This window comes from Podarcis vaucheri (assembly GCF_965113315.1).
Source record: "Podarcis vaucheri genome assembly, chromosome: 7".
Lineage (NCBI taxonomy): Eukaryota > Metazoa > Chordata > Lepidosauria > Squamata > Lacertidae > Podarcis > Podarcis vaucheri.
The window spans coordinates 65,453,215-65,472,670 of NC_138765.1; the positions used below are offsets into that span (position 1 = coordinate 65,453,215).

A 19,456-nucleotide genomic window follows, 5' to 3' on the forward strand; every position below is an offset into this window, starting at 1 on the left:
GCAATTTGGATTCCATAGAACTCAAAGGGCAAGTGTCCTTCACAGACACTCTCAAATCCACCTGACTAAAGCTGTGGTCCACAAACCACTGTCCGGGAGCCCCTGATCTATGTCGCTTGAGAATTATAGCTTCAGGCTAAAGCTGGAGCCAATCACCCCCCATTGAAATCTCTGGCTGATAATGCATCAGTCCAGATGGAGGCTGGTAGGCTTACTGTACTTGTGGGCTAGCAAGTTCCTCCTGTAGACAAATGGACCACTTACAGGCTCAGCGTAGTCATGGGGCGTGCACTGTCTGTTGTTCCGAGCATGTGCTGATGCGCCGTGCTGCAGCAGGAGCCGCACCAAAGGCTCATAGCTCCCGATCACAGCTTTATGGAGAGGTGTGTTGCCTTGGTTGTTGGACAGGTTAACCGAGGCCCCGTTCTGAAGGGAAAGAAAGGATGGCAAAGGACATTCAAGCGATGATACTGAAAGGAGGTCACACGGAAACGGCAAGTTCTCATACTTCTTTCAGTATCTCAAAATGGTACCGATTAGGAAGTTGCATCAACTTTTACTATGTTATCTGTTGGGGGGTCTGTGGCAGAGGATCTTTCCTGTCTCCCATCTGATCCTCTTAAACTTTAGACGGCAGGGATTGAACCTGCATGAAACGTATCTGCTCTGTCAGTACAAGAGGGTCCCCCTCTCAAATTCTTCGTCTTCTTTACATCCCACTTTTCATCCAAGAAGCTGAAGGTGACATACATCTCCCTCCCGCCCCCATTTTATCCTCACATCAACCCTGTGAGGTTGACTCAGAGTAAGGTCCACCCGTGAGCTTCATGGGTTAAATTTGAATCTAGGTCTCAAGTCAGTCCACAATGGCTCTTCCAATATGCAAATATGCGTTTTAATGTAACAAATTGACAAGGACAGATCTACTCTCTCATTTCATGCTATCAACAGAAAGGCAATGATTAAGCAATCCATTCATCCCACTGTGCTTTCCATTGAAAAGCAGCAACCTGGTTCAGACAAAATGGGAACCTGCAGGAGCCGTGAACTTGCCTTCTTCCTTTTCTTCCTCTTTGCTGCCACAAAGAGGAGACTGGCAGCTTTCACTTCTGCTTTTAAATAAACCACAGTTCTGAACTGTGGCTTGTTTCAAACTGGAGGCCAACGCTTCATTGTAGCTGCAATTGAAGGGGGGCAGAGTTCTTCACACAACAGGAAACCACGGTTTCCCATTATGCCTGAACCAGACCAGCGAGCTGAATCTAAAGATGCACTTCCAGATACAGAAGAAATGTGAAACTACATCCAAATGTGCTATTGCACAACAGGATGCCTGGGGAGTGCTATGTAATCCAGCTGCTTCTGCACTAAGTGCACCCATGCACAACTCTTGCAGAAGCATTTGCATAGCTGCACAATAATCTATTTTCCTTCCGCTCTGAATCCCAGCCCACTATGCTCACATGATAAGGTGAGTTCATCTGCAGTAGCTGATCTGTAACTGACATTTAATATAACTAAGGGCAAGTTTATACAAATGAATGCCAGCATGAAGCTTAGATTTCCCCCACTTTTCTCTTATGGAAGGGATGGAGAAGCTGTGGTCCTCCAGGCAACTGTGAACTCCCTTTCCCATCAACCCTAGTCAACCTGGTCACTCAATGATGATGGGGAGGGACAGAGCTTCCCCAATCATACTTTAGGGCAGTGGTTTTCAACCAGTGTGCCATGGGCAACAGTGGCGTCTTTCCTTCCCTCCCTCCTCTGATGCCCTCTTGTGTCTCTGCTTCCCAAAGGCTTACACAGATGTTTGTTGCAGCAGCTCTGGCTACAAGCTCTGTAGGTGAATGGTGCCTCTGGGGCTGGCCAGGGGGTGCTTTCCAGGCCCCTGTGGGGCAGTGTGAAGAGGCACTTCTCTTTGGTGGGGGGTGGAAGGCAGCTCAGAGACCAGGAGTGGCAGCTGCAGCCACCCAGAGGCCTCCCAAGGAGAGGGGAGGAGGCTGAGGGAACACTCCACAAAGGAAGGTGTTTGAAAAAGGGTGAGAGGCTGCCAGCTCTGCAGGCAAAGGGTGATATAACTGGGCTCCTGAGCCCTACAGGGGTGCTACAGAAAGACGTTAGTTGGTCAAGGGAGCCATGGACCCAAAAAGGTTGAAAACCTCTGCTTTAGGGCAACCCATCCTTTAAAATGTACTCTCAAAACGCTGAGATTAAGAGCAGAGTATGATGAAAAGTCCTCTGCTGTTTGGAATGTTGCCAGATCTGCCACCTCATGATGACTGAATATGAAAAATAAATACCACAGTCAAAAGAAAGAAAGAAAGGAAAATGTGAAAATACCCAAAGGTCCCTTACCTCTAACAAAAAGGCCGCTATCTCTAGATAGCCATTCAAGCAGGCATAAATTAAAGGAGTGTTTCCATAAATGTCCTTTTTATTTTGTTTAGCTTTATACTCTATCAGGCACTTTACCACCTGTGGAAAAAAGGAAAGAAGTGTTACCATGGCAGCTTTGAACAGTTTCAACACACGCAAAAACCTGAAGTAAAAGGGTTCAAGTCCCCTGCATTTTCTCAATCTTTCCTTCTTTAGACAAAACCAACTCACATTAATGCTTTGTAAAGCACAGGCGCAAGCAAGGTTATTATCGGCATAGTGAGTGCAGTTGCTCATCTTGTGCCTGGCCCCATCCATACACTCAAAGGGAGCTATCATGGACTTGGGCAAATCCCAAGGTGTGCAAAAGTGGAAACAAAATTGGGTGGGTGGAAGAGCCTTGCTGGATCAGGCCAAAGGGCACCCCTTTGTTCTCATGGTGGTCGACCAGATGTCTCTAATGGGAAGCCCGCAGGCAAAACCCAAGCAAAAGAGTGCTCTTCCCTCCTGAGGTTTCCAGCAACTGGTATTCAGCAGCTTTTACTGCCTCCATCAGTGGAGATCTGCTGTGGAATATCCTGCCAGCACAGATTCAGCAGGCACCTTGTCTGCAAGCTTTAAAATGCCTGCTGAAAACTCTTCTATTTCGCCAGGCAAAATATACAAGCAATTAAGTATGCATCCCCTGCAATGGTCTTCTTTTTATGAGTTTACTGTATGTTTTTGTATTGTTGTAAGCCGCTGTGATATATTTTAATGATACAGCGGTATATAAATAAGTAAGGTCGAAGAGGAGACTTCCCTGCTGCAACCCTTACCTGAAAGTGCCCGTTCTGGCTGGCGAGGTGGAGAGGTGTCGCGTGGCGAGCATCCTTTGCCTCCAGGTTGGCTCCGTGCTTCAGTAAGAGGGAGACCAAGTCCGCATGTCCATGGAGCGAGGCCACGTGCAGTGGTGTCAGGCCCTCTTGGTTGGTGATGTTCACTCCGAGGCCGTTGGAGGGAACTCGGAAGAGTTTCTATTGGGAGGAAGAAAGGGAAATTCCATCAGAGCCTTCTCAGCTGACAAGCAAGCAAACATCCCACGGCAGCCACCGCCTGGAATTCAGCGCTGCCTTGGAAACTTCAGAGTGCTATTTGTGTGCTGAGATGATGCAAATGTATTGGTGTAAACTCACCATTATTATGAACAGTGATTTATTAAGTAGCATTAAGTGCCTCAAACTACTATGCACATTTAAAAAACAAACAAACCCAAACTAGACAGGGCTTGCACATAGGTTTACAATCTAAAACATCACAACCATTGCTGTATGATCTTCATAGCTTAGTTGGCAGAACATGAGACTCTTAATCTCAGGGACATGGGTTTGAGTCCCACATTGGGCAAAAAGATTCCTGCACTGCAGGGGGTTGGACTAGATGACCCTTGGGGTCCCTTCCAATTCTACAGTTCTCTGATTCCATTTGGTTAGCAAGGGAGAAGCAGCAGCTGGGAAATCGAGAGCAGAGGCCTTGTTACTTGTCAGTGGCGTAGCGTGGGTTGTCAGCACCCGGGGCAAGGAAAGTAATTTGCGCCCCCTAACCCGTGGATTTGCGCCCCCTAACCCGGCCCCCCCTACACCCCCCACACTACGCCACTGTTACTTGTTTACTCTCCCACAGGCAAAGACTCCTGGAAGAGGAGTGCAATGCCAAGACAGGGAAATTGTCCACAGGGAGAGGAAGCAGTGGCGAAGCAAGCCGATTGGGTGCCTGGGGCGCTGCGCATGCCCTGTGCCCAGGAGCATTGCCAGGTGCCCGTGGGGCGGGGCGAGCCAGGGCAGGACACTCTGCTGGGCCTCCGAGGAGCCTGCCTGCCTCTTCCCACTCAGCTGCCCTACAACTGAGGGGGAGGCAGCGGGCGGACCATTTGGGCAGTGTGGAGCCTGCACGCGCTCAAGCCATCGCGTCACTCCCAGGTGAGTGCCGCCTGGCATTTTGTCACCCCCCTCAGTGGTGACACCTGGGGTAGCCCGCCCCCACCGCACCCCCCTTCCTCCACCCCTGAGAGGAAGGTGAGTTGAGGACAAAGTGCAAAGTTTTCTCCCCCTCCCTGCCTCTTCCAGAGGAAAACAAGCTTCTCCTGAGCGGCTGCTCAATCCTTTCAGGAGCCTGATTACCCAGGAGAGCAGCTTCGTCTCAGGAGGTCATGAACTCTGATAAGGACAAGGGACGGAGGATGTTTCAGAGCTGGGCACAATGAATGACAGGCCTGGGCCGGAGGAAGACGGGCAGACCTTTTGCACAGGGCCACATCTGGAACACTGGCACAAGGGGTGGCAGAACTCCAGCTTCTGCACGCTGCTGCCGGCTTCTTCGGGTTCCTCTAGATCGTCTTCTGCCCATTCCAAAAGATAGCGCACCTGTTAAGAAACGAAGGCCGTTCTAGAGTCAGAATTGTAGGCCTTATTCTCACTGGAGCGGTTAGGGTGGCCAGTGTCCTACGTTACAGAGAACAGTGCTCTGTTAGAAAGGCTGACTGGTCAAACTCTGGTTTAAACATTTTTAAAAAACCCAGAGGAGGAGGAGCAGCCTGAGCAAGCAGACAGCTCAGCTGGCCGCAGTCTCCCTCACTATGGTAAGATGGATTGTATTTCTATTCAGAATTGTAGCAATTGTTTCTAAATCTGTGTTAATAACCTATAACTTAGCATGTACATGTTTCATGCAAATTAGTGTCCCCCTTTTTTTAAAAAAAGAATGTATTTATTTTCTTTTGGGAGAGGAACCCTTGGGGTGGTAAACCCGACCCTGAACTGAACTACATCTGATGACAGAGAGACGCTCACATGAATGTGCCCTCATGAAAAAGAATCACTACACAAAGAAAACTACCATGTCATAGAGACAACCAAGCTTGAGCCCTTTCTGCTTGGATATCTCATTTTCTATATGAAGTATTGTTGTTTTGCCTGCATGGAGGAATACTGAAATTATGGCACTCCCCCTGCCCCATAGGCAGCATTTTAATTCAAACATCAATATGCCGATTATTCTGGAAATTGGCACTTACTGATTTTATTTCTCAGCGTATATTAAGCTCACCTTTCAAGGTGGGGATGGGGAACCTGCGGCTCCCCAGATGTTTTTGGACTACAGCTCCCCTCAACACACAGCCCTTGCTTTAGGTTGCTCTAGCCCAGGCTTCCTCAAACTCGACCCTGCAGATGTTGTTGGACTACAACTCCCATGATCCCTAGCTAGCAGGACCAGTGGTCAGGGATGATGGGAATTGTAGTCTCAAAACATCTGGAGGGCCGAGGTTGAGGAAGCCTGCCTAGCCCTTCTCAGGCATCTCGTATAGTACATTATAGACTGCACAGAAATTCACCAAAGAGATCTTGAAAGATATACAAAAACTAGTATCTTAGAAACATTTCAAACAGGTCAGCATAAAACAGATCATTGTGTTTCAAAAACCAACAGCAATTAAAACCGGGTAAGAAAAAAGCAATCTGGAATAGGTAATTGATAGAGACTTGTGCAGAAGAGACCAGGTAGGCACAATCCAGTGGGAATAGCATAACTAGAGCTGGGGGGGCACCACTGTAAAGGCCCTGCCCTCTTGCTCCTTCCAGCCTACTTGACCTTACCGGTAGGCCTGTTATCACTTCAGTAGGACATCGTCCAAAGTCTCCTGTTACTTTCTCAGAAAGATAAGATAAAGGAAATCTAACATTTCACTTCCCACAAGTCAACTGCAGACCAGTTTCCCAAGGAACCATGATGTAAATTAGAAATGACTTCCTCACACTTAATCGAGTCTTTGACGCTCACCTCAGCCCAAGGCCTCTCAAATCCTTTTAGCCAGGATTGCTGAAGATTAAATGGAGGGCTTTGGGCCAGAATATACCAAGGTGCTTCCTTGAACAGCCTTTATTCCACTTAAAAAAAAGAAAAACCCAACCTCAACCACAGTTGATTTTTAATCAAAGAGACAAGAACGCTGACTTTTCTCAAGTAAGAAAATAGAATATGTTTGTCATTTCTTGTCTTTCTGCCATCAATTAATGCATACGTAGGCTTGGGCAAGTTGTCTTTGTGGGGTTGGAAGTGGGGCTTTGGGCAAGATAATCTTGGTGGGGAGCCCTCTTTTGAGTCTGTCCCCCTCTTCCTCCTTACTGCCACTGCCTCCTCTTCTAGGTGGGAATCAACAGCCCAGGAACCAGGCACAGCCCTCCACTTGAGTTCCTACTTGTTTATTTATTTCTCACTTTGCTCTATCAATTGAGCATGGGGTGGGGCACACACCTGGACCCACCAGTGCTGGCATTCTTGAAGACACACCTGGAGATAAGCACCCCCAATGTCTCCTGACTTGAATCTTCTGCTTCAACTGATGTTATGGGGTTTTAATGGGCTCACTCATTATACATTTTAAATAACAGGTGTTTTAATGTTCTTGATGAATTTATTTTACCATGTACTGTATTTTAATTATTACTATTTTTAATAAGCTGTTTTTATCCTTGTTATTTTGCTGCCGGCTTCCATTTGTTTGTGAACCACCCGTGTATTTTTTTTTTTCTTGAAACAAAAGGTGGTATATAAATTATTATTTTTAAAGTCATGTAAAACTATAAAATCAGCAGGTAACAGAGTCTAAGCAAGCAACAATGGACTGCAACCAGCCACCTCAAAACACCTGGGTAAACAGCTGTTCTTGTTGTTTAGTCATGTCCGACTCTTTGTGACCCCATGGACCAGAGCACGCCAGGCACTCCTGTCTTCCACTGCCTCCCGCAGTTTGGTCAGACTCATGTTTGTAGCTTCAAGAACACTGTCCAACCATCTCGTCCTCTGTCGTCCCCTTCTCCTTATGCCCTCCATCTTTCCCAACATCAGGGTCTTTTCCAGGGAGACTTCTCTTCTCATGAGGTGGCCAAAGTATTGGAGCCTCAGCTTCACGATCTGTCCTTCCAGTGAGCACTCAGGGCTGATTTCCTTCAGAATGGATAGGTTTGATCTTCTTGCAGTCCATGGGACTCTCAAGAGTCTCCTCCAACATCATAATTCAAAAGCATCAATTATTCGGCGATCAGCCTTCTTTATGGTCTAGCTAGCCTTGGGTAAATCCATCACAGCAGACAGCCAAGGATTCCACTCCACTTTCCTCCAAAACAGATCCCAACTAAAGGAGCTAAACTGGACAACGCCATGAGGACGCAACAAAGAAGGTGAAGTAAGACCTTTCCACCTCCCCCACCACCACAGAGTAGGCACAGTGGGGTGCTTTCACTTCTGCCCAGTTGTGTTCACTGCAAAACATCAACTGTGTGCATTCCAGCGGTCTGATCTTCCCTACACCAGAAAGCATTACAGACCCTGCAGTGCTGGAAAGAGTATAGGGGCAATAACCCTTCCCATTCCATACTGAGACCAAGGCTCCAATAGGGAATGCCCAGCCCTGTCAGTCATTCACCCACCTCAAGAATTCAGGAATCCTTCAGATTATCCTGACAGGTCCCCACCGGCCACCCCTCCTTCCCACAGGCAGAAACAAGACTGATCATCCCCACAAACGCCTTTCTTCAGCTGCACACATTTATCACCCAACCTTGAACAACAAGGAGTCTAGCAGACCAATCATTAGCTTGCCACAGCTTCCCAAAACATTCCCTCCCGAAGTTTCGAATCAGTGCCTTACCAAAGTTTAATCACGCTGTCTCAAATGTATCTGTTTCCAATGACAATGGATTAAGGAAGGATTTTGGTCAAAAGGTTAAATGCATTTTAAAATAGGTGCACGTGTTAAGTATCCCATGGAGCTGCTGTAATCTGATCTCACCAAGTAACACACTCTGAATGCTTTCAGAGCAAGAAGGAGTGCATTAAAACATGCAATTAGAAGGATGCTTCTTGCTGTGGAACTTGATTCTACATAGCTTCTCACTCCCTAGAGATTATGATATATAGTAAAATATTATTCACCCTATGGTCCCAAGGCGGGTTACAACATTAAAACACAATATTAAAAACTTTTTAAAACAACTTGCAATCACAGAAAAAAGGAGAGATATATATTTCAGACCCACAAGTGTCAAAAGCCAGGATAAAGAGGCATTTTTCTTTTTACCCCTGAATGGGGTAATTGTACCCCTGAAGGACCAGGTACGCAGCCTGGGAGTCATTTTGGACTCACAGCTGTCCATGGAGGCACAGGTCAATTCTGTGTCCAGAGCATCTGTCTACCAGCTGCACCTGGTACGCAGGCTAAGACCCTACCTGCCCACAAACAGTCTCGCCAGGGTGGTGCATGCTCTAGTTATCTCACGCTTGGACTACTGCAATACGCTCTTTGTGGGGCTACCTTTGAAGGTGACTCAGAAACTGCAATTATTCCAGAATGCAGCAGCTAGACTGGTGACTAGGAGTGGCCGCCGAGACCATATAACACTGGTCCTGAAAGACCTACATTGGCTCCCAGTACGTTTCTGGGCACAATTCAAAGTGTTGGTGCTGACCTTTAAAGCCCTAAACGGTCTCAGTCCTGTATACCTGAAGGAGTGTCTCCACCCCCATCATTCTACCTGGACACTGAGGTCCAGCTCCGAGGGCCTTCTGGCGGCTCCCTCACTGCGAGAAGAGAAGTTACAGGGAACCAGGCAGAGGGCCTTCTCGGTAGTAGCACCCACCCTGTGGAACGCACTCCCATCAGATGTCAAGGAAACAAACAACTATCTGACTTTTAGAAGACATCTGAAGGCAGCCCTGTTAGGGAAATTTTTAATGTTTGATTTTTCCCCCTGTTTTTAATGTTCTGTTGAAAGCCGCCCAGAGTGGCTGGGGAAACCCAGCCAGGTGGGTGGGGTATAATTTTTTAAAAATTATTATTATTATTATTATTATTATTATTATTATTATTATTATTATTACACTGGCTGACCCTTTCAGCAATGATCCTACGAAGTTGCCTTCTCCTGCATCAAACTATTGCTCCATCTAGCCTAAACTCTGCTCTCAGGCAGGGCTCTCTCTCATCTCCTTGCTACCTGGAAGTGCTAGGAATCAAAGCAGAGACCTTTTGAATGCAAGGCATGGGCTCCATGCCCATCACTGATTTATCAATTCAAACATTATGCCAAACCATGGTGAGCCCAATTCAAAGGCACAGCTTCCAGTGCTGACTTTGGAATGGCTTGGTATGATATCTGAATACAGCTTCACAAGACTTTCTTTTTTAAAAAAAGAAGAAGAAGAAGAAATCTTCAAACATACATGGTATAATTTGCCTTACTGTCAACTGCTGCTTGTCACCATTTTAAAAGGCTTCTGGAGAAAAAGATAGCAGGGCTCAGGCAGTTTTCAGTCATCATAGGAGACAGTAAATATTGCAAATTATAGGATGGAAGCAGCAAGTCTGCTGCTGCTGTATGGAAAACGAGGTATTACAGATCGAAACAACCCCAGTTGCTTTTACATTTCTGTAAGTCATTACCCAAAAAAAATGTGTTTGTTGGCAGTTTTAAAATTGCCATGACTTTTTGTTCAAAGCTGATACTACTATTTGAGGAAAAAACATAGCCCAACTTCCCTCTTAGGACTACTCATGAGAAATGTTACTCATGGATATGCCTATCTAAGAAGGTAGCACAGGTATTGCATCTATGAAAGGCACATCTGGACTGCAATACTTAATTTAGATCAACCAAAAGAGGAAACTGGCAGCAGGATGGATGGATGGCTAAAAACCCGCCCACAAATGCATTCATGTGGAACCTACAACAAAATGTTGTTGTGTCGAGTTCAGGATCTGTGCCCTTTTCCAGGACACTCCATTGCACTCCCTCTCCTCAATTTGCCAGTCCCCCTCCCAAACACCCACCAAGAATCAGCCAGCAATTCATTGTCATTTAGCATGTTCAGTCATTGGAGAAGGAGTTCACTGTTGGAATATACTATACAGGCTTCTTTTTAATTCAAGAGCTTATGAAAACTACAAATGGCAAGCACCATCCTAAAAGAGCCACTGTCTCTTCTCACATGCAGAAGGGTAATGCTTTTTCTAAGAGGATGCCAGCTACAATACAATTTCATAATCTAAAAACTAAGGACAGATGCTTCTTGCTTCAGAAGTACAGCCATATCTCGTGTTACATTTGCTTCACGTCGCGGCTTTTCAGGTTATGAACGCGGCAAACCCAGAAGTGTCTACTTCTGAGTTCACCATGCACGCGCATGCAGAAGCGCTGTATCGCGCTTCGCGCATGTGCAGTAGTGGCGCTCCACTTACGGACTGTTCAGCGTGCGAATGGCACCCCGAAACGGATCGCGTTCATAAGTAGAGGTACCACTGTATTGTTAATCACCCATATGCAAACTGAAAACTGATCAATTATCCAAGTAAAAATATAATGATTAATCCATCAGTATTTCTTTTGAGTTGCAGACTTTCCTTTTACTCTTTGAAACACACAGAAATGTGGGAGGTGGGGATCTATTCCCCCTCTCTGCCTCAATTTATATTCAAAGGAAAAGCCACATTTGAAAAATACACGCTACCTGCATAATGGTTTTGTGTTTGTAGCACAGAGCAGGATGGTGATGTCTGCAACACATCCAGGAAAGAAGGTTAAGACATATTCCTTCTCCCTTGCATGCCAGTTTCCGACGAGAAGGGCATTTTTGATATGGGGGAGCATTCAACCATACGATTTTGCCACCTGCATTCTGAAGCCATTCAGTCCCAGCAGGGGACTTGCCACATGCTCTTCCTACACCTGGATATACACTCTTCAACAGTTAAATCAATACAGAATGCACTATGAGGCAGTCTAGTGCTGTGCATTTAATTCTAATGCATTTTAGATGAAGACCCAGAGTGTTCAAAGGAGGTGCAGCCTTCTCTAATCCTGGCATTTAAGGTCTCAGAGGAACCAAGACTGCCTCTCTGAGATGTTGAATATTCTATAATGTGCGTAAATGGCTGATTATATGATTTCACAGCAACACAAGAGGCACCAAGCTTTTTAATCTTTTTAATTAAAAAAAACACACACGTTACTCCTGCAATCAGAGTGAGCATGGCAAAACAGGAAGCTGCTTCAAAAACAAAGGGGAGGAAATGTGTTATATATGCAGAAGTGTTCCCTTAAGTGCAAAGCTCCATTGCCAGCAGCCCTTTAACTAAAGGGCATTATTTTAATGCCCCTGTTCTAGCCCCCACTACAAATGTAACAAACCCCTGTGATTTGTTGGGGCTCTGCCCATCCTGTCAGGAATGAGAGGCAGCATCCACAGTCTGGTCTGACCCCCTGGTCCTCTGAGCTTTTCTCACCTGGGCCTCAGAAACAGGGGGGAAGGAGTGAAAGGGTGCCCCAATTTTCCTACTTGTTCTCAGCAACAACAGACTGCTGCATGCTGCAACTGGCCCAATTCTGCCTCAGGCTTCCAGCCTTTCACGGGACCTCTGGGCTCTTCCTGCTAATGGGGTCATGCTTCCGTTGTCACAGCAAAGCTACAGGGAACCAGGCAGAGGGCCTCCTCGGTAGTGGCGCCTGTCCTGTGAAGTGCCCTCCCATCAGATGTCAAAGAGATAAACAACTACCTGACATTTAGAAAACATCTGAAGGCAGCCCTGTTCAGGGAAGTTTTTAATGTGTGACACTTTGATGTATTTTTAATCTTTGTTGGAAGCCACCCAGTGTGGCTGGGGAAACCCAGCCAGATGGGTGGGGTACAAATAATAAATTATTATTCTTGTGGCACGGAGGTAGCTCCTTAAAGGAAGTGAACCTGTTTGTTCCTCTCAGCAGGCTGTTTTGCTTTCCCCACCCACTGAAGATAACAGGTGGCTTACGCAGGAAGATATGGTCCAGGTTGGCCCCAAGGGAGGATGTGATTTCCAGACACTCCCATTATGGGAATAAAAGCATGTCACTGTTTGGTCACCTTTAGCAGCTGCACACTCTTACTGTTATGCTCGTGGAAATCTCTACCTTATAAAGTGCCATCAATGCATGCAAACAGGGTAGCACAAAGTATAAGAGATCTTACCATTTCAAGGTCTCCATCAGCAACTGCTCTTAAAAGCTTCTCCACCTATGTAATGAACACAGCCAGAAGAAAAAGAAATGTTTAGTTGTACTACTAGGGTATTTGGGTTCTTTCAACCTTGCCGATACTTCCTCTTGTGCCTAGGAGTTGCTTTTTGGGCTACAAAAGCATCTACACCCAGAGAATCAGTTCCCCAAATAGGATGGAAGCCTCCCATCAAACTGCATGTGATGTGGCACTCGCATCCTTCCTCAGGCCAAACATCTCCTTGTCCTTGTAAACAATCGTAGGAAGGGGTCTAGTGATCATTTTGTAAATTCGGCTCTTCTTTCCATCTTGCAAGCAGGAAGCAGAGAGTGACCAAGTCTAGCCAAGGGGGGCTCTGAATGAATCACGTGAGCAACATGCATCCCCCCCAACCTCACTTGAGGCAGTTCCTGATACCTTCTGAAGCTGCCCCATCCTTCCATCCCATGAGAGTTGAGCTGATTCCTCTTAGTTTCCTCCTTGCCTTTCCTGGCTTTTAAGGTGTTTTCCCCCTTCTTTCTATATGGTCTCAGAACAACTGGGAGTTTTCCCCTGTAGGAACAAACTGGCCAACTACTGCCATATATGTATGTATAGCACACTAAAGGAAAAAAGAAATTACTTTCACTCACTTTCCAGAACAAATTCTTCTGCATGCTCATTTGAGAATAAACCATCAAACTCAGTAGGGTTTACTTCTGAGCAGACATGCTTGGACTGGGAATTCTAATCTGAGGTAGCCACAGTGAAAACAGAAGAAAGGCTATCTTTATTCTAGATTAGTTAATCCAGAATACTTGTATCTGGTTCTGACAATCATTGGCTCCAGCCACCAATGGCATGCGGCCTCTAATGTAGGGGTGGGGGCATTAATCTGTTGACAGAAACAAAGGTTGTCAAACTGACATCTTCACAGAAAGCTATGCTTCTCCAGCAAAACAAAAACACAAAAACCCTCATTTTACATTTAGAGGCCATTCTTGGCTTAAAATACAGGATCAGGCACAATTCCCACCCCCCAATCAGAAACCACTTTCTTACTCAATAAGATGCAAGTGCAACATTATGGCAAATGGGAGTGAACTGATTTTGGATTAAACGAAGAGGACATGAGCTCTAGAAGCTAAAAGGTCTAAGACGCAGGTAATCTCTTTTCCCTGACTTGAACTGAAGCCTCAGCCTCTTGAGGGTGACAAGTTCATATCTTAAAGGCGAAAAGAGGAGGAGGAGCAAAGCACAAAGGAAGCAATCCTCAATCTCACACTGAATGACTTTTTTTTACATGCATTACAGTGGTACCTTGGGTTAAGTACTTAATTAGTTCCGGAGGCCTGTTCTTAACCTGAAACTGTTCTTAACCTGAACCACCACTTTAGCTAATGGGGCCTCCTGCTGCCGCCGCTGGAGCACGATTTCTGTTCTTATCCTGAAGCAAAGTTCTTAACCTGAAGCACTATTTCTGGCTTAGGAGAGTCTGTAACCTGAAGCGTATGTAACCCGAGGTACCACTGTACTTCTCATTTACAGAACAGCAACTTTTGGCTGGTCTGTACCCACAACAGGGTAAGCCATTGCGACCTAAAGGTATCTCACACAGACAGATCAAAATTCAAAGGTAGTCCTGAGACAGTAATGATGGGGACAGAGCATCAACGTTTTGCCTTACACTGGCTCAGACTCTCCATCCATTTAGCTCAATATTCTCTATTCTGACCAGCAGTAGTTCTCCAGCATTTTCAGGAAAGAAGTCTTTCATGTCACCTGCTACCTGTTTCTTTCTGTTGAATATGGAGATGCCAGAGATTGGACCCAGTTCTAGCCTGACCCTCTGCACACTGTACCAGACCTCCAGCCCAACCTTTGCCAACCTGGCTCCCTCCAGATGTTGTGGACTATAATTCCTATTTGCCCCAGCCAGCTGATGGGAGCTGTAATCCAAAACATTTGGGCTGGGGGACACCTGGCTGGTGAAGGCTGCTCTAATCCCTGCTGCCAATGCCTGACTCTGGGACCTTCTGAAAGCAGAGCGATGGTCTCTTCCCATACTATCTCCAAAATCAGAGGCTGCATATAGTCATCATGGCTAGTAGCCACTGACAGATCTCACCCACCTCCATAAAATATGTCTACTCCTCTTTTCAAAGCCGTCTAGTCAAGTGGCCATCACATCTTGTTACACTGAATGTCAGAAAGTGTGACGTGTGCGAAGTGGTACATCTTTTTGTTTGTCCTGAATCTCCTGCTAATCAGCTTCATGGGATGACACTCAAGTTCCACTATTATGAGCGGAGGCGAAAACAGGAATGGCCCTGGCCCCTTAGATTTCTACCGTGCTCCTCATTGCCCAATGCTTCATCAACTTACCTCTTTATAACTAGATTTTGCTTCTTCTTGTCTAGCTGTTGCTGAAGATAAACTGGAGATGGACGATATTTGGCTGATGGAGTCCTCACAACCCTGAGAAGATCTGGCTGGGGACTAGTGGAACCAGCAAAGAAAACAAAAGGAGGAAGAGTTGGGAGCATTGCCATTATCACAGCAGTTGATCAGCTGAATACCATTACGCTAAGGAAGGGTTTGCAGGTTACCTGAGAAGCACTCTGCCCTCTTTCAAATGCAAGGTAGTTCAGTTCCATTAAGGACAAAATCTGCAAGCAGAAAGATCAAACATTCATGAAGAGGCAAGTTGCAACTCCATCTCTCCAGAGAAATTTACTGATCAGAAGGCAAGCATGACATTAGCAATGATATATAAAGGCAGATTAGAGAGCATCCCAATCAGGAAGATTCAACTTGCCTCTCAGGCACTTTGGGAGTAGAACTGCAACCCTTCCCTGTCAAAAACAAGCAAAAAGTATTTTCAAGAGTTCCTGGCTAGTTCCTGTCCTTCCAATTAAGTAAAAAACACAATAACATTTGTTTGTTTTCTTAAAAAAATAATATATAGAGCAGATCAATTTAAGAGGACCACAGAAATGAATACATACTGCATGGATGTCCCGGATATAAAACAGTGGCATTTGTCCACCAAAAGCAAATGGAATTTTATTTTATTTTTAAATGCCCTGGCCAATATTGCTTCTTTGTAATTAAGCAACATTTAAAAACATATAAGACATTTGGGGGGTTTTTTTATAAAAAAAAGAAGTGGTATCTAAGAAGTACCGTAGAATTTAATGCGCACTGCACAGGAGTCTCTTTCATCCGGTTCTGAATATTTGGGTTGGCTCCATTCTGAAGCAGCACTTCGATGATCCCTTGGTAACCCCAGCGAGCAGCTATGTGAAGAGGAGTGTCTCCTTTCTCGTTGCCAATGTCTAATTTACAAGAATGAACGTCGTAATAGACTAAAGCCTTGACACACTGGAAAGTTAAAAGAAAGACCAAAGCTGTGATGGTGCACATCACTAAAGCAACAGAATTAGGGAGAGAGGGCAATTTTGTCATCGTATCTTGCCAGACCAAATCATTCTTATACTACTCATCACTGTTTTTACACTGCATCTAAACACTCTATCCTTTAAATTTTCTGGGAACCGCTCCGAGAAAGTAAGTTGTTGGGCAGCCATACAAATACAGCAAAATAAAATAAAATTAGCCACGACACACAAGTCGTGTCTCTCTCAACCCTACCTGGAAATGCTGTTGGGGACTGAACCTGGGACCTTCTGCATGCAAAACAGGTGTTTCTACCACGCAGCCCACTGCTAATCTGCACATTACATTGCACAAGTTGTATCTGACTAAATCATATACTAGACCCACATGAAATCAATGGACTTAAGTTCGCTGACTTATTTAGGTATGTTGATTTCAATGGGCTTATTTCGAGTATGACTTAGTTGGAGCCAACCCATAACAATATGTGCATACTATGTGTAAATGGCACCTGTATGTCATTCCTATAAACATGGCAGCCCAACAGCATAAGGCTACTCCCTTCTCCCAAATAGAAAAAAGGACAAGTGAATTGCCTTGTTATGACTATTTGAATGAGGGAACCTCGTTTACTCCACAATTTGTAACCTCTTTTCATCCAAGAACAGATTGGCAGAATCAGGAAGGTCACACTGTCAACTATACAGGGCAGTACAATTTACCCCAGATTTACTCTCCACAGTTTACCCCAATTTACTCTCCACAAGGTAAGACAGTGACACAGAGGAATGTTCCATGAATGACTCCAAAGCTCTCACAAAGTTGTTACAAAAGAAAGGACTCCCTCGATGGGCTCCAGTTTCTAACCCTCAAGGATCATTCTGAAAAGGCTGGAGGATTACAAGTTCAGAAATGAAATAAAAATTAAAGTGTGAGGCTGCATCCAGACTAAGTTAAGCCCCTTTGAAATCACTTTAAGTGCCTTTGTTTTCCATGGGGCTAAAGTCCACCTAACTGGTTATAGGTACCCTGGTGTTATAGGTACCCTGAACATGTTGCTGCGAACTACTTACATCTTCATGGCCGTACGTGCAAGCTAAATGCAGGGGTGTGTTGCCATTATTGTCTTGGACTTCTGTACTCGCCTTATAGTGCAGGAGGAGAAGCTGAAAAAGGAAAAAACCAAGCTACGTTTTTATGTGGCATTCACACATTTCAGTGGGTTAGCAGTGGCAGCTCTAGTAAGTGGAAGAAGCTACGGTACAGTTAAGGCCATACAAATGTGTCAAATTGAGTCCCAAAAATTCTGTTTCTAACTTGCATATGTTTGGGATGAAATCTGATGGCTGAACTGTTATACTTGTTCACTTGATATGTTGTGAGCACTTTTGGGCACACTTTTGTGGGAAAGTGGCATACAAAATAAGAGTTGATGATGGTATGAAGAGCCGGGGGGAGGGGGAATAAATCCTATTGTGGCTCCTTTCAGTTTCTGTGCAAAAGGAATAACTCACATGCATCTCCTCTACTTAGAAGCAGCCAAGCCTTAATGGCTTGAGAAATAAATAATAATAATAATAATAATAATAATAATAATAATAATAAATGCCGCCCATCTGACTGGGTTACCACAGCCACTCTGGGTTGTTCCCAACTAAGTATTAAAACACAAAAAACCCTCTAACATTCTAAGATCTCCCCATACAGGGCTGCCTTCAGATGTCTTCTAAAAGTCAGACATATGTTCATTTCCTTGACATCTGATGCTGCTACCATTGTGGCCAAATTCCTGACTGTATAAATACTTCTTATCATGAGCTGCTTAAAACCAATTCAGAGTCATGCCTAAGCTGCTTGGATATTATTTCACTCACTAAACACTGTGATACAAAACAATAGTGTACAAGGAAGGCTCAGGCTCCAGCACTGTAGGGGAGACTTGCAGATCAAAATGCATCCTTGGGCTGAATTAATGCATGATGTCAAATCTAATGAAGGATTCCTTCATTCCCGGGTATCAGTGTGGCTCTACTTCAAAGAGCTTGAAGCAGTAACATTTAGCACTGATCCAGCAAATTTCAAGCAATCAAATCACTTCACATACATTATTCTCAGCTGGCTGACATACATACAGCACACAGCTCATAAAGTGGGCCTGACCAAATCCTTTGACTTTCACATGTTTCACCCACTCTTCTTCCACTGAGCTCTGCCTGACAGTTTTCTCACAATCCTGCCAAGTAAGTTGCACCAAGAGATCCTGACTTCCCTGAGGTCAACCAGGCAGCTTCATGGACAGGCAATGGATGTTAATCCAGCATTCCCTGGCCCAAGTCTAACACTCCAAGCCCTAAACTACACTGGATCCCATGCAACTTCTCTCTCTCTCTCTCTCTCTCTCTCTCTCTGTATGTGTTTAAACAAGACTAATTTCATAATGTCTGAAACTTTTTTCAGAGCCAAATCTGTCAGCATCAAATTGTCTCCTCCAGAGGAAGCAGTGGAGGATTTCTACTTCATTCACGATTTTTTTTTTTTTTTTTTTTGCTGTTTAAAGAAATATTATAGGCCCTCCAGATGGTCAGTATTTTGTGGGAGCTGATGGGAACTGAAGTCAAATAACATATGGAGAAGCCATATTGTTGCAAACTGTAGTGATATATTTTTTATGATATAGCCGTATATAAATATCTTTATATATGCTTTCGTAGATTTTCACGGGTACAGGAATGCAGGTTTTGGTGTCTTCGGGTGTCTTCCCGTGTAAGAGTCGGGGTGTCTGGGCGACGTTTCGACGAGGTCTCACTCGTCATCTTCAGGCTGGTGCTTTCGGCTTCTTGTTACTGGAACAGAGCAGAGTCTGGTGTTTGAGTTCCTATAAATACTGTTGAGGGGTGTGGTGTATAGCCTCCAACGTTCTGGGCAGAGAGGAAGTTCCTAGATTAGTGTGCCTTTTCTTCTTTTGTTCCTTAATTACTTGAGGGATATCTTGAGTGATTTCATGAGTGATATTCTGAATACCATTGGGTGGGTCATTAAGTGTAGATTAGTTGCTAAAGCTTTCGTGTCTTGACCTCTTGAGCTTGTGAAGAGTTTTTCTGAGAAGATGGCTGTGCTGCATTTAGTTGTGCTCTGGCTTGGCTTCGTGTATAGGGGCGAGCTGTAATTTTGTGCCTTGTGCCAGCCAGATCTGTGTAGGGATTGCAGGGGGGTGCAGCATCCGGAGGTGCCACTATAGTTTGGCTACTGGATGGAGTCTGTAATGTGTCTGTGGAGAGGGTCTGGGTTTGGGTCTGGTGTGGTTGATTGGTGACGGCGTTCTGTGTGCCTCTGGTTCTGGTGTCGGTTTTTGTGGGGAGGGCTAATTTCCAGATGTCAGGCAGGCGGGACGTGTCGTCACGCTTGTTCATGTTGTGAGGGTGTTTCTCTATCTCGATGGCTTCCATGATTATTCTCTTGTGGTGATGTTCCATGTTAAAGAGCAATTTGGAATCTGCAAAATTAATTTCGTGTCCTGTTTCTTTCATGTGTTGGAAAAGAGAGGAAGTTTTTTCTTCTTTTTTGACGGCATTCTTGTGTTCTGCGATACGTGCATTTATTCGTCTGTTTGTTTGTCCAATGTACGTGGCTGGGCAGACTT

At 45.0% G+C, this 19,456-nt stretch overlaps 1 protein-coding gene across 7 annotated transcripts in view; it reads right to left on the minus strand.

Annotated features, from left to right (window-relative positions):
• Positions 1–19,456, minus strand: part of ANKRD27 (ankyrin repeat domain 27) — an 80,143-nt gene that overhangs the window by 6,824 nt on the left and 53,863 nt on the right. For all 7 annotated transcript variants that reach the window (XM_082232876.1, XM_082232878.1, XM_082232879.1 and 4 more), the window contains 9 exons: positions 16,890–16,982; positions 15,604–15,801; positions 15,027–15,086; positions 14,803–14,916; positions 12,412–12,456; positions 4,653–4,778; positions 3,195–3,392; positions 2,356–2,475; positions 265–426 (listed from right to left, as the gene is read on the minus strand). In XM_082232876.1, coding sequence (XP_082089002.1) covers positions 265–426; positions 2,356–2,475; positions 3,195–3,392; positions 4,653–4,778; positions 12,412–12,456; positions 14,803–14,916; positions 15,027–15,086; positions 15,604–15,801; positions 16,890–16,982 — 1,116 coding nt within the window. The remainder of the gene's footprint in view (positions 1–264; positions 427–2,355; positions 2,476–3,194; positions 3,393–4,652; positions 4,779–12,411; positions 12,457–14,802; positions 14,917–15,026; positions 15,087–15,603; positions 15,802–16,889; positions 16,983–19,456) is intronic.